This window comes from Carcharhinus amblyrhynchos, chromosome 14 (assembly GCF_965287045.1).
Source record: "Carcharhinus amblyrhynchos chromosome 14, sCarAmb.v2.hapA, whole genome shotgun sequence".
NCBI classification, from domain to species: Eukaryota; Metazoa; Chordata; class Chondrichthyes; order Carcharhiniformes; family Carcharhinidae; genus Carcharhinus; species Carcharhinus amblyrhynchos.
The window spans coordinates 63,010,645-63,023,528 of record NC_137337.1 but is presented as its reverse complement, the minus strand read 5'-3'; the positions used below and the strand labels follow the sequence as shown (position 1 = coordinate 63,023,528).

The window sequence follows — 12,884 nt, the reverse complement described above, 5'->3', positions numbered from 1 at the left end:
CCGTTGCCACTCTGCATGTGATCGGTGGGGGATGGGGGGCGCGGGGGGGTCCACTACCACTCTGCATGTGATCAGTGCGGGGATGGACGGGGGGGTGGGGGGCGGGGGGGGGGGGATCTGCTGCCACTCTGCGGAAGGGAGGGGGCAGGGGGTGGGGCCTGCGATCGGTCTGGGTGGCATGGAGAGGGGTATTAGGGGAATCAATAATATTGTGGGGGTGGGTCAATGTTTGTGGGGGTCAAGGGGGAGGCATTATGTAGCCTGGGAGCAATGTGGCAGGGGAGCGTTTTTCTATTTTATTTTCTGCACATGTGCAGTTGGAGGTGCCAGTCGGAGCTGCAGGTTTCGGGCATGTTAAGCCCCGCTCACAGGCTGACTCAAATCAGAATCACTGCTATTTTCTCAGGCAGAGTGCGTATAGGCCACCTCAGAACAGGTCTAAACGTCGGATCTGAAACACTCCCAGTTTCAAGTCCGCCCAGCACTCAGAATGAAAATGATAAACTAGGGTCCTAAGTTGCACCTTGGTGACATGGAGTCAGGTAAACCACTTCACTTCACTATTGCTATACTTGTTGATGAGCTGAAACGTTGAGCAGTTTGGTTCTGATCTTTTGACGTTGGTAATTTTGAAGCCTGAAAAAGAAAAAAATCAGTAGGAGGTAAGAATTATTGACCCAAATTCACCATATCTTCCTGTTCTAGCTCAAGATAAAAGGAACACATGATGTCATGCACGGTCTGCGGGTGCACTGTTGGGTTCTGGTGCTTGCAGGCAAAAGGGAAGTCCCAGAGAACTTCTTCATCGACCCTTTCACGGGAAACAGCTACAAAACTACGAATGAAAAATTCTTGGGAATCGAGAGCATCTGGAACCAACGTAACTACTGGGTGAACATGCAGGATTGCAAATTTGGTTGCAAGGTATTCGTTTCTTAGCCTTGAATCTAGAATTGTATGGATAGAAATTGCCCCATTGGGCAAATGCAGCATGGGTTCATGAAAGGCAGGTCATGATTAACTCATTTACTGGAATCCTTTGAGGGCATTATGAGCGGCGTAGACAAAGGGAACCTGTGGATGTGGTTTATCTGGATTTCCAGAAGGCATTTGACAAGGTGCTGAACAAAAGGCCGCTGCATGAGATAAAGGTGCACGGCGTTCTGGGTAATGTATTTGCATGGATAGAGGATTGGTTAACTAACAGAAAGCAAAGAGCAGGGATAAATGGATGTTTTTCTGGTTGGCTAGTGATGTGCCTCAGGGATCAGTGTTGGAACTGCAATTGTTTACAATTTACATAGATGATTTGGAGTTGGGGAGTGGCAGAGCAAAGTGTGCAGAAGATAGTGAAAGTCTGCAGAGGGATATAGATAGTTTAATTGACTGGGCAAGGGTCTGGCAGGTGGAGTACAATGTTAGTAAATGTGAGGTCATCCATTTTGGTAGGAATAACAGCAAAATGGACTATTATTTAAATGGTAAAAAATTACAGCATGCAGCTGTGCAGAGGGACCTGGGTGTCCTTGAGCAAGAATCACAAGGAGTTGGTTTGCAAGTGCAGCAGGTTATTAAGAGGTCAAATGGAATTTTGTCCTTCACTGCTGGAGGGATGGAGTTTAAAAACAGAGAGGTTATGTTGCAGCTGTATAAGGTTGCAGCTGGAGTACTGTGCACAGCTTTGGTCTCCTTACTTGAGAAAAGTTATAATGGCATTTAAGGGGGTGCAGAGGAGATTCACTAGGTTGATTCTGGAGTTGAGAGGGTTGGCTTATGAGGAGAGGTTGAGTAGACTGGGACTATACTTATTGGAATTTAGAAGAATGAGAGTGATTGTTATAGAAACATACAAGATTATGAAAGGAATAGGTAAGATAGAAGCAGGGAGCTTGTTTCTGTTGGTAGGTGAAACTAGAACTAGGGAGCATGACCTCAAAATAAGAAGGAGCGGATTTAGGACTGAGTTGAGGAGGAACTTCTTTAACTAAAGGGTTGTGAATCAGTGGAATTCCCTGCCCAGTGAAACAGTTGAGGTTATCTCATTGAATGTTTTAAAGACAAGGATAAATACATTTTTGAATTAAGGGTTATGGTGAGCGGGCGGGTAAGTGGAGCTGAGTCCACGAAAAGATCAGCCATCATCTTATTTAATGGTGGGGCAGGCTCGAAGGGCCAGATGGCCTACTCCTGCTCCTAGTTATGTTCTTACTGCTAATGTGTGTAGGCTTTCTCTCATCACCTCACTCACAACCCCTTCCCCTGCACATCATAATGGTAATAGCTGCCTGCTTCTCTTTGAGCATTGGCAGCATCAAGTAGTCCCATGAAACATAAACTATTATGCACAGCCACCTCTATTGTGTGCCACCCTTCGCCCCTGACCTCCAAACTCTAAAAGAGTGCCACCCTCCACAACACTGTGGCATTTTCACCTTCTCCAGAATCCGTAACCTTGGGCATTATCATTGCAGCCAAGAATATTCAATCAGTATTGCACTTGGGTACTCTTATGTTCATTTGGGACATGGGGGATTGCTTGGACTAATCTGAAGTCAGACCACCTGACTTTATTTGAATTTTTCCTGTTTGAACTGAGGCTTGATATAATACTATTCCCTCCAGGACCTTATGCTTGGCTTGGGGTGTGAGGGTGAGGAACTGTTTTGATACTGGGCACATGGTTGGAGTGGGGTTCATTTCCTCCGAATGTTGCTTTTAGTTTTGGTCAATTATCTGTGTTAAACCCATGTTAAATTTAATGCAGTTTGGTTTAAATAGGTTAGAATTGCTTAAAGATAGTATACTTGGAAATTTCACCAGCTTAATCAACAGCCCAGATGCACATGGTTTGGCTCATGGTCAAATCCTTTTGCACTCTTGAGAGCTGCTCTTGGCCCCAGCTCCACCAATGTTTGCAGGTGATTCAGGTTCCCATCCAATCTTGCCCCCACACTTGGATAGAATCTCTCATTGACACCGGAGGAGTCAGATGTTATGAGAAGGAGAACATAGAACATTAAAGCGCAGTACAGGCCCTTTGGCCCTTGATGTTGCGCCGACCTGTGAAACAAATTTAAAACCCATCTAACCTACACTATTCCAATGTCATCCATATGTTTATCCAATGACCATTTAAATGCCCTTAATGTTGGCAAGTCCACTTCTGCTGCAGGCAGGGCATTCCACACCCTTACTACTCTCTGAGTAAAGAACCCACCTCTGACATGTGTCCTATATCTATCATCCCTCAATTTAAAGCTATGTCCCCTCATGCTAGTCATCTCCATCCGAGGAAAAAGGCTCTCACTGTCCACCCTATCTAATCCTCTGATCATCTTATATGCTCTATTAAGTCACCTCTTAACTGTTTTCCCTCTAACAAAAACAGCCTCAAGTCCCTCAGCCTTTCCTCATAAGATCTTCCCACCATACCAGGCAACATCCTGATAAATCTCCTCTGCATCCTTTCCAATGCTTCCACATCCTTCCTATAATGCGGCGACCAGAACTGTACACAATACTCCAAATGCGGCCGCACCAGAGTTTTGTACAGCTGCAACATGACCTTATTGCTCCTAAACTCAATCCCTCTACCAATAAAAGCTAACATACCGTACGCCTTCTTAATAACCCTATCAACCTTGGTGCCAATTTTCAGGGATCTATGCACATGGACACCGAGATCTCTCTGCTTATCCACACTACCAAGTATCTTACCATTAGCCCAGTATTCTGTATTCCTGATACTCCTTCCAAATTGAATCACTTCACACTTTTCCACATTAAACTCCATTTGCCACCTCTCAGCCCAGCTCTGCAGCTTATCTATGTCCCTCTATCACCTGCTGTAACCTCCTTCTGCACTGTCCACAATTCCATCGACTTTAGTGTCATATGCAAATTTACTAATCCATTCTCTACGCCCTCATCCAGGTCATTTATAAGAATGACAAACAGCGGTGGCCCCAAAACAGATCCTTGTGGTACACCACTAGTAACTGAACTCCAGAATGAGCACTTCCCATCAACCACCATCCTCTGTCTTCTTACAGCTAGTCAATTTCTGATCCAAACCGCTAAATCACCCTCAATCCTATGCCTCCGAATCTTCTGCAATAGCTTACCGTGGGGAACCTTATCGAATGCTTTACTGAAATCCATATACACCACACCAATTGCTTTACCCTCATCCACCTCTTTGGTTACAGTCTCAAAAAATTCAGTGAGGTTTGTGAGGCATGACCTCCCCTTCACAAAACCGTGTTGACTATCCCTAATCAAATTATTCCTTTCTAGATGATTATAAATCCTGTCTCTTATAATCCTTTCCAAAACTTTGCCCACAACAGAAGTAAGGCTCACTGGTCTATAATTACCAGTGTTGTCTCTACACCCCTTCTTGAAAAAGGGGACAACATTTGCTATCCTCCAGTCTTCTGGCAGTATTCCTATGGACAATGATGACCTAAAGATCAAAGCCAAAGGTTCTGCAATCTCCTCCTTAGCTTCCCAGAGAATCCTAGGATAAATCCCATCCGACCCAGGGGACTTAACTATTTTCATATTTTCCAGAATTGCTAACACCTCAATGCCGTCTGGTCTAATAGCCTGTATCTCAGTATTCTCCTCGGCAATATTGTCTTTTTCCTGTGTGAATTCTGACCAAAAAAATACTCATTCAGCGCCTGTCCTATCTCCTCAGACTCCATGCACAACTTCCCACTACTGTCCTCGACTGGCCCTAATTTTACCCTAGTTATTCTTTTATTCCTGACATACCTATAGAAAGCTTTTAGCATTTTCCTTGATCCTACCTGCCAAAGACTTCTCATGTCCCCTTCTGGCTCTTCTTAGCCCTCTCTTTGTCCTTCCTGGCTAACTTGTAGCTCTCAAGTGCCCTAACTGAGCTTTCATGTCTCATCTTGACATAAGTCTCCTTTTTCCTCTTCACAAGAGATTCAACTTCTTTAGTAAACCATGGTTTCCTCACTTGACCCCTTCCTCCCTGCCTGACAGGTACATACTTATCCAGGACACACGGTAGCTGTTCCTTGAACAAGCTCCATATTTCAATTGTGCCCTTCTCCTGCAGTTTCCTTTGACACCATAAGCATCCTAAATCTCACCTAATCGCATCATAATTTCCTTTCCCCTAGCTACAACTCTTGCCCTGCGGTATATACCTATAAACATAACCGAACTGTGGTCACGCTCACCAAAATGTTCACCGACCTCCAAATCTAACACCTGGCCTGGTTCAGTACCCAGTACCAAATCCAATGTGGCCTTGCCTCTTGTTGGCCTATCTACATACTGTGTTAGGAAACCCTCCTGTACACATTGGACAAAAACTGACCCCTCTAAAGTACTCAAACTATAGCTTTTGAAAATAGAAGTTGTCACTTCAATTTGTGGAGGAAAGACAGTGAACAGAGAAAGTTAAGTGTTTCACTCCTAATGAAAGAGGGATTGTCAGTGGACATATTGGCTGGTTATAAGCTGCACCTTGGCAGAGGACTCACCCTAAAATATCCCAGATTGAAGATAAGGCAGTTGTGCCGACCAGTGCTCTCCAACATTGACCCTAACTGAAGCTTGGGGTCAGCTCATTTATATCGTGCAGAAGGTGCACCAACCTCAGCTAGCTGCTCCGTGCCAGTGGACCTATTCTGGCTGAGCGATTGCTTCCTTCCTCTTATCTCCCCACCCGACTCTAGTTATGTTCCGACTCACCTGTAAGCAAAGCTGCCAATCCAGAATCGAATTGTGGACAAGGTCGCTATGGGACCCACATGTGCCCCAGTGGAGGTCAGTATGCTTCATCCTTCTCCCTCTCCACGGCCGGAATTCTCCCAAAAAAATTCCAAGCGTCGAACTTGCATGAGAATTCACGCTGGTTTATTTTCAGTGGGAGTTCAGAGAAGAATCCCTAACACTTTATGTACTGCAGAGGTCACTAGTGCGTATCTCATTTTAAATCAGTATTCCTGCTGGAGAGGCCAGCAGCATAGTGCTGAGCGAGCCATAGCGTGTACACCAATCTGTCAGCACCAAGATCGGCACATGCGCAGTGGACCCGCACTGCGGCCTACCAATTGCTAGCCAACTTGATCGCTAGCCAGGCCTGCGACCCCTGTGTTGCTGGCCCCCTGCCCCTCCATGGTCCAATTGGTGGCCTCCTGACCATTCCTGGGCCAGATCCTTACCCCCGCACCCTCCCCCCCACAACACCCCCCCCCCGCCCGCTGGCCTCCCTTCTTCCCCCATCGATCCTGTCTGCAGAGTGGCAATGGGATCCCCACCAATTGCCCCACCTCCATCAAACCTCGCCCCCTTGGCCCCAATTGCATCCCCCCCTTCACTCCAGTGGGGTCAGGCTGCCAGCTCCCCAAAAGTGGGCAGCTACTTTAAACCCCGCTGGCGTGATCCACTCTGGCAGGTGGGGAGGAGATGCTAGTGGGCCGGAGACTTCAGTCCCAGACCGGCTAATCATATTTAAATAACATTAAAATCCGCCCCTTTACCTAATAGAAATAGGCACGGAACTGGTGGTGCCAGAAATCATTAGTGTAGTGGGATGGGAAAATTGCCCCCCATGTTTTGGCTGCCAGACTCATACTTGGTCTTCAGTGTATCTCAGGAGTGGAAATTCTGGATTTGGATGTCAGTGCTCCTGTCTTCTCTCCCAACTCACCCAAGCTTGACATTTCAGGATTCTACCAGTTTCCTGTCAACTTTACAATGCTTAACCTCTAAAACTCCTGATTTGTTTGAGACAGGCAGACACCGTTTACAGGTATAAGAAATGAGAAACCATGAATGCCAATGTTGGGTGAACTCTTCTGCCTGTGAAATTCCTCAGCGCCTTGCTACTTCCAGCGTTTTGGCAGAAACCCAATGCGTAGACAGGGTTTCTGCTGAGTCTGTACCTTAGTCACAGCAGTGAAGCTGGAGAGGCCCTGAGAAAAGTTCTGATAAATGTTACTTTTTAATGTAATCAACTAGTGATGGTGTTTTTCCTCTTTTCCTAGGATGTTGCCTTTGACCTTGGAGACCCTGTGAGATGGGAATATATGCTGCCTGACACTGACAATTCACTGCTTGCCTTCCCTGAATCGTATGATTATCTTATTGATGAGGGCTTCGATGATGTGAGACCTGATTGATAATTGCTTACAAACAGATTTAGTTAATTAGATTTTAAAATTTCTTTAATCTTGAGCAAGAGTAAGATCTTCCCTTTCCTGGTCTCCTGAAGCTAGTGACTCACATAATTGGCATGTGGCAACTGCACACCAGTGCTTCACCCAAATAATCATTCTTCCATCTGAACCCAGACCAGGAGTCAGCAAGTTGGATGACTCTGAAGTTACTTACTCTTCTTGCTGGACATCTGCAGATTAGTTCCGCTCAAGCAAAGGCAGTCCTTCCATTGAGCTGGACAGCACAGGAAGGCCACCGGAGGAAGATAGTCAATCATGCAGATGTTGAGGGATAGCAAGGATGGAGAATAGGTCACAGTCACAGAGGACTTCATTTGCAATCTTGTTTGAATCGGTTATTGTTCATAAACAGAGTAGCAAGGCTAACCAAAGGGACCAGTACAGGGACATACATTTTAAGAGAGCTGGATTTGGAGTTGGGCGCTGATGACACATTTAAAGAACTTAGGGGAAGGAGGTCAGATATAGGCATGGTTGGAGAGAATAGAGGCGTCAATGGCGGGTCTATGAGGAGAGGCTAATGGCAGCAATTTTGAAAGGGAGAGGGATGACATGTAAAAGAAAAGGGATCCATTCACAGGGTCAGTTAGCTTTGAGGTCAGAAGAAGTGATCGAGCGATCGGAGGTTGGGTGGAATGAGGATCAAGGGAGCAGTAATTACATAAGAACATAAGAACATAAGAAATAGGAGCAGGAGTAGGCCATCTAGCCCTTCGAGCCTGCCCCGCCATTCAATAAGATCATGGCTGATCTGTCATGGCTCAGTTCCACATTCCCGCCCTCTCCCCATAACCCTTAATCCCCTCGCTTGTCAAAAACCCATCAACCCGCGTCTTAAAAATATTTAGCGAGGCAGCCTCCACCACTTCAACGGGGCAGAGAATTCCAGAGATTCACCACCCTTTGAGTGAAGAAGTTCCTCCTCAACTCCGTTCTAAACTGCCCCTCCTTTATCTTCAGGCTGTGCCCCCTAGTCCTACTGTCCTTTCTGAGCAGGAAGAGTCTCTCCACCTCTATCCTATCCATCCCATTCATCATCTTATATGTCTCAATGAGATCTCCCCCCATTCTTCTAAACTCTAACGAGTACAAGCCTAGTTTATTCAGCCTCTCCTCATAGCTCAACCCCCTCAACTCTGGTATCAGCCTAGTAAACCTCCTCTGCACTCCCTCCAAGACCAAAATATCCTTGCGTAAGTGCGGCGACCAAAACTGCACACAGTACTCCAGCTGCGGCCTCACCAATGCCCTATACAGCTGCAGCAAGACCTCCCTACTTTTATATTCAATCCCCCTCGCTATGAAGGCCAGCATCCCATTCGCCTTCCTGACCACCTGCTGCACCTGCAGGCTGGGTTTTTGCAACTCATGCACAAGGACCCCGAGGTCCCTCTGCACCGTCGCCTGTTGCAGTTTTTCGCCACGTAAGTAATAGTCCTTCCTACCATTATTCCTACCAAAGTGGACCACCTCGCACTTGCCAACATTAAATTCCATTTGCCAGTTCCTGGCCTATCTAGATCCTTCTGCAGACTCTCCACACCCTCCGCGCAATTTGCCGTTCCACCAATCTTGGTGTCATCAGCAAATTTCGACACCATACACTCGGTTCCCTCCTCCAGATCATCTATATAAATGGTAAATAGCTGAGGCCCCAGCACCGACCCCTGGGGCACTCCACTAGTCACCAACTGCCAATCCGAATAGCACCCATTAACCCCCACTCTCTGCCTCCTATTTGACAACCAATCCTCTATCCACGCTAACACCGTACCCCCAACTCCATGCCCCCTTATCTTCTACAATAACCTCTTGTGAGGTACCTTGTCAAACGCCTTCTGAAAATCAAGAGAGACCATATTCACCGGCTCTCCTCTATCCACTGCCCTAGACACATCCTCATAGAACTCCAATAAATTCGTCAGACACGACATTAGCTCTCCTTGAGAATTACATTGGATATATTGTACGGATATAGGGCATTTAGTGCAACTTATCCATATGAGTGCTTAACACCTCACAGACCACTTATTCTCATTACTGCTTCACACTACACCCCATATCCCACCATTCCATTCTTCCTCATGAAAGCATTAGTCCTTTTCAAAAATGCTTAATGCTTCAACTTCAAATACTTCGATGACTTCACGTACAAGTCGCTGAAAATAAGTGTGCAGATGCAGCAGGTGGTAAAGAAGGCAAATGGTATGTTGGCCTTCATTGCGAGAGGTTTCGAGTACAGGAGCAGGGATCCATTGTTGCAATTACACAGGGCTTTGGTGAGGCCACACGTAGAATATTGTGCGCAGGTTTTTGTTGTCCTTTTCTGAGGAAGGATGCTCCGGCTCTCGAGGGAGTGCAGCGAATGTTTACAAGCTGATTCTGGGAATGGCGGGACTGATGTATGAGGAGAGATTGACTCGGTTAGGATTGTTTTTGCTGGAATTCAGACGAATGAGGGGGGATTTCATAGAGATTTATAAAATTCTAACAGGACTAGACAGGGTAGATGTAGAAAGGATATTCCCGATGGTGGAGATGTCCAGAACCTGGGGTCACAGTCTGAGGATATGGGGTAGACCATTTAGGACAGAGATGAGGAGACATTTCTTCACCCAAAGAGTGGTGAGCCTGTGGGAATTCATTATCATAGGAAACAGTTGATGCCAAAACATTGAATATATTCACGAGGGAGCTGGGTATAGCACATGGGGCGAATGGGATCAATGGGGAGAAAGTAGAATTAGGCTATTGAGTTGGCCATGATCGTAATGAATGGTGGAGCAGGCTCAAAGGGCTGAATGACCTCCTCCTGCTTCTATATTTCTATGTAAGTAAGTGCCACATTCTCATCACTGTATATAAAAGGAACACCTGCTTAAATTCATTATCTGATCTTTTAATGATATTAGCTGAACAGAGAATTCAAAAATTCAGGTAAATGGTTTAAAATGATTGTGCTTTCATAATACAACTTTCTGTCTCAGGATGAGAAGGAAATGGAAAAGATTTTTGACATGCCTCCATCATGGATACAAGAAATTAATATTCCTGCTAAAGGTAAAATGGCCTCCCTCAGTATCTAGTCTGATGGACTTGTATGATGTATGATGTTGACCAAAGTAAAGATTAGGGATGAGGAAAGATTACTGCATTAATTAAAAAATAAAGCAGCCCAATCTAATTACTGAAACCAGTTTTATAATCATTATTTACTTATTGTTTACCTGAGATGTATAGCTCTTTACTTTCTAGGGACTAAAATGAAAGCGGTACGTGTGTGTTTACATTGCATCTGTGTGTAAGAAAGAACATGATCGAGTGATCTTTCATAGCATCATACTGTGGTTACAGTACAGAAGGAGGCCACGTGGTCCATCATTTTCATGCCAGCTCTCTGCAAGAGGAACTCCAGTCACACTCTCCTAAGCCTTCCCCGCAGCAGGCAAATCTTTACTCTTTCAGTAATTATCTAATTCCCTTTTGAAACATGCAGTTGAATTAGCCTCCACCACATTCCCAGGCAGTGCATTCCAGACCTTAACAACTTACATAAGAACATAAGAAGTAGGAGCAGGAGTAGGCCATCTAGCCCTTCAAGCCTGCCCCACCATTCAATAAGATCATGGCTGATCTGAAGTGAATCAGTTCCGCTTTCCCGCTTTCTCCCCATAACCCTTAATTCCCTTGTCTATCAGTAATCTATCTACTCGTGACTTAAATATATTCAATGAGGTAGCCTCCACCACTTCAATGCAGCGCTTCAACTTGCTGCAGAAGTGATTTATTCCTCATGTTGCTATTGTTTTTTTTTGCCAATCACTTAAATTGGTGCCCTCTGTTTTGTATGTAAAGATGATCTTGCCTCAGTGAGAGGCTTTATTGAACTCAACTTAAGATGTCGGCCTCCAGAGTCTCTTGGCACACTAACATGACTACAGAGAGCCAGATGTGTCAATCAGACTGGTTACATTTGAAAATTGAAACATCCCTTTCTCATATCAAACAAAAGACACAAACATCCTCCTTTTCTGAACAAACAAAAGCTATATTTGCATGCATGATCCTATGTGACTGAGTTACCCGGGTTACCCATTATACATCCACTGTTCTCATGCATTACCAATTGTTTGTTCTGCTAGTCAGTTACAGCATATGAATTGCCCACATAGAGTGGGATTTTTCTGTCCCACTGCGCTGGTGGAGTAGCGTAGCAGGGTGGGAAATATGCACGGGAGGTAGAAAATGTGAATTGCTCTCAGTGTTGGGCCATTCGCAATCCTCCCAGGCTGGTGTAATCAACCTCGCACCCAGGAAGGCTGATTTAAATATTTATAAAATCAATTAAATCTTATTAGTGAGCTTGGGATGTAATAGTCTGGGCTCACTTAGCCTTACGATCTCGCTGGTAGGGATTCTCACTGGTGAGGATCACTGTTAGTCCCCACCAGCAGGGACCAGATGTGGTGGCCTCACTGGTGAGACCGGAGGCCGTTAAAGCCCCCTGGGTGGATGGAAACAGGAGGTGGGCAGCACCCCATGGGTAGTGCCAGTCTAGCACTGCCAGTATGACAGACTGCCAGTGCCCGTATGGCATCCTATTACTACTTACTGGCACTGGGCAGGACCTGACAGGGGGTAGGGTCTGACGAGGGCAGAACCAGACAGGGGGTTTCAGTAAGAGGGGAGGGAAGGAGAGAACTCTGCACAGGGGAGTGGGGACTGGTGATCAGGAATTGGGGCCCGATTGGGAATTAGAGCCGATGATTAGGGGGTTGGGGCCAGCAAGTGGGGGCTGGTGATCAGGTGAGGGGGGGTTTGGCAATCTGGGGGGGGCCACAGATCAGGACTTGGGCCTGGACAATGAGGGGGTCCAGTGATTAGGAGGCCAGTGATCAGGGGGACTGAGAGGCTAGAGGCTGGCAGTTGTTGGGGGGGAGCTGAAAGGCCAGAGGCCAGCGATGCCTGGGAGGGTAGGGGTAGCCATTTTTGTGTTGGGGAGGCCATGTCCATGAGGGGAGGGGGAGGTAAACCGGATCTCCTGGTATACTGGAAGATCAGCATGCATGTGCACTGGTGCCCTGAGCAGTCTTCTGCTGAATTCCTTTGGTGGGGATAGGCTCTGCTCCCCCCATGTCCACTGGTGTGAAACTCCCCCCATCTCCACTGGTGTGGAGCTTGCTGAAAAAAAAAGAGTGGAACTCCCCAGTTTTTATACTGTTATGACACTTAGAAGTTTTTGGAAAGATTGCCCCCATAATCTTTAAATCATATAGGTCTCTGAGTGGTCAACGTATACATTAACATCACTTATACGTTTGGATGATATCGCTTGTAGCAAAAGCCACTAGCTTTCGGAGCACTGCTCCTTCGTCAGGTAAGTGGGAGTTCTGTTCACAAACAGGGCATATAAAGACACAAACTCAATTTACAAAATAAAGGTTGGAATGCGATTCTTTACAGGTAATCAAGTCTTAAAGGTACAGACGGAGTGAGTGGAGAGAGGGTTAAGCACAGGTTAAAGAGATGTGTATTGTCTCCAGCCAGGACAGTTAGTGAGATTTTGCAAATCCATGTAAGTCGTGGGGGTTACAGATAGTGTGACATGAACCCAAGATCCCAGTTGAGGCTGTCCTCATGTGTGCAGAACTTGGCTATCAG

General features: G+C 46.0%; 1 protein-coding gene across 2 annotated transcripts in view; it reads left to right on the top strand.

Annotated features, from left to right (window-relative positions):
* Window positions 1-12,884, top strand: part of ccdc135 (coiled-coil domain containing 135) — a 99,866-nt gene that overhangs the window by 44,829 nt on the left and 42,153 nt on the right. For both annotated transcript variants that reach the window (XM_080202038.1, XM_080202037.1), the window contains exons 7-9: window positions 706-924; window positions 7,032-7,151; window positions 10,211-10,283. In XM_080202038.1, the coding sequence (XP_080058164.1) occupies window positions 706-924; window positions 7,032-7,151; window positions 10,211-10,283 (412 nt within the window). The remainder of the gene's footprint in view (window positions 1-705; window positions 925-7,031; window positions 7,152-10,210; window positions 10,284-12,884) is intronic.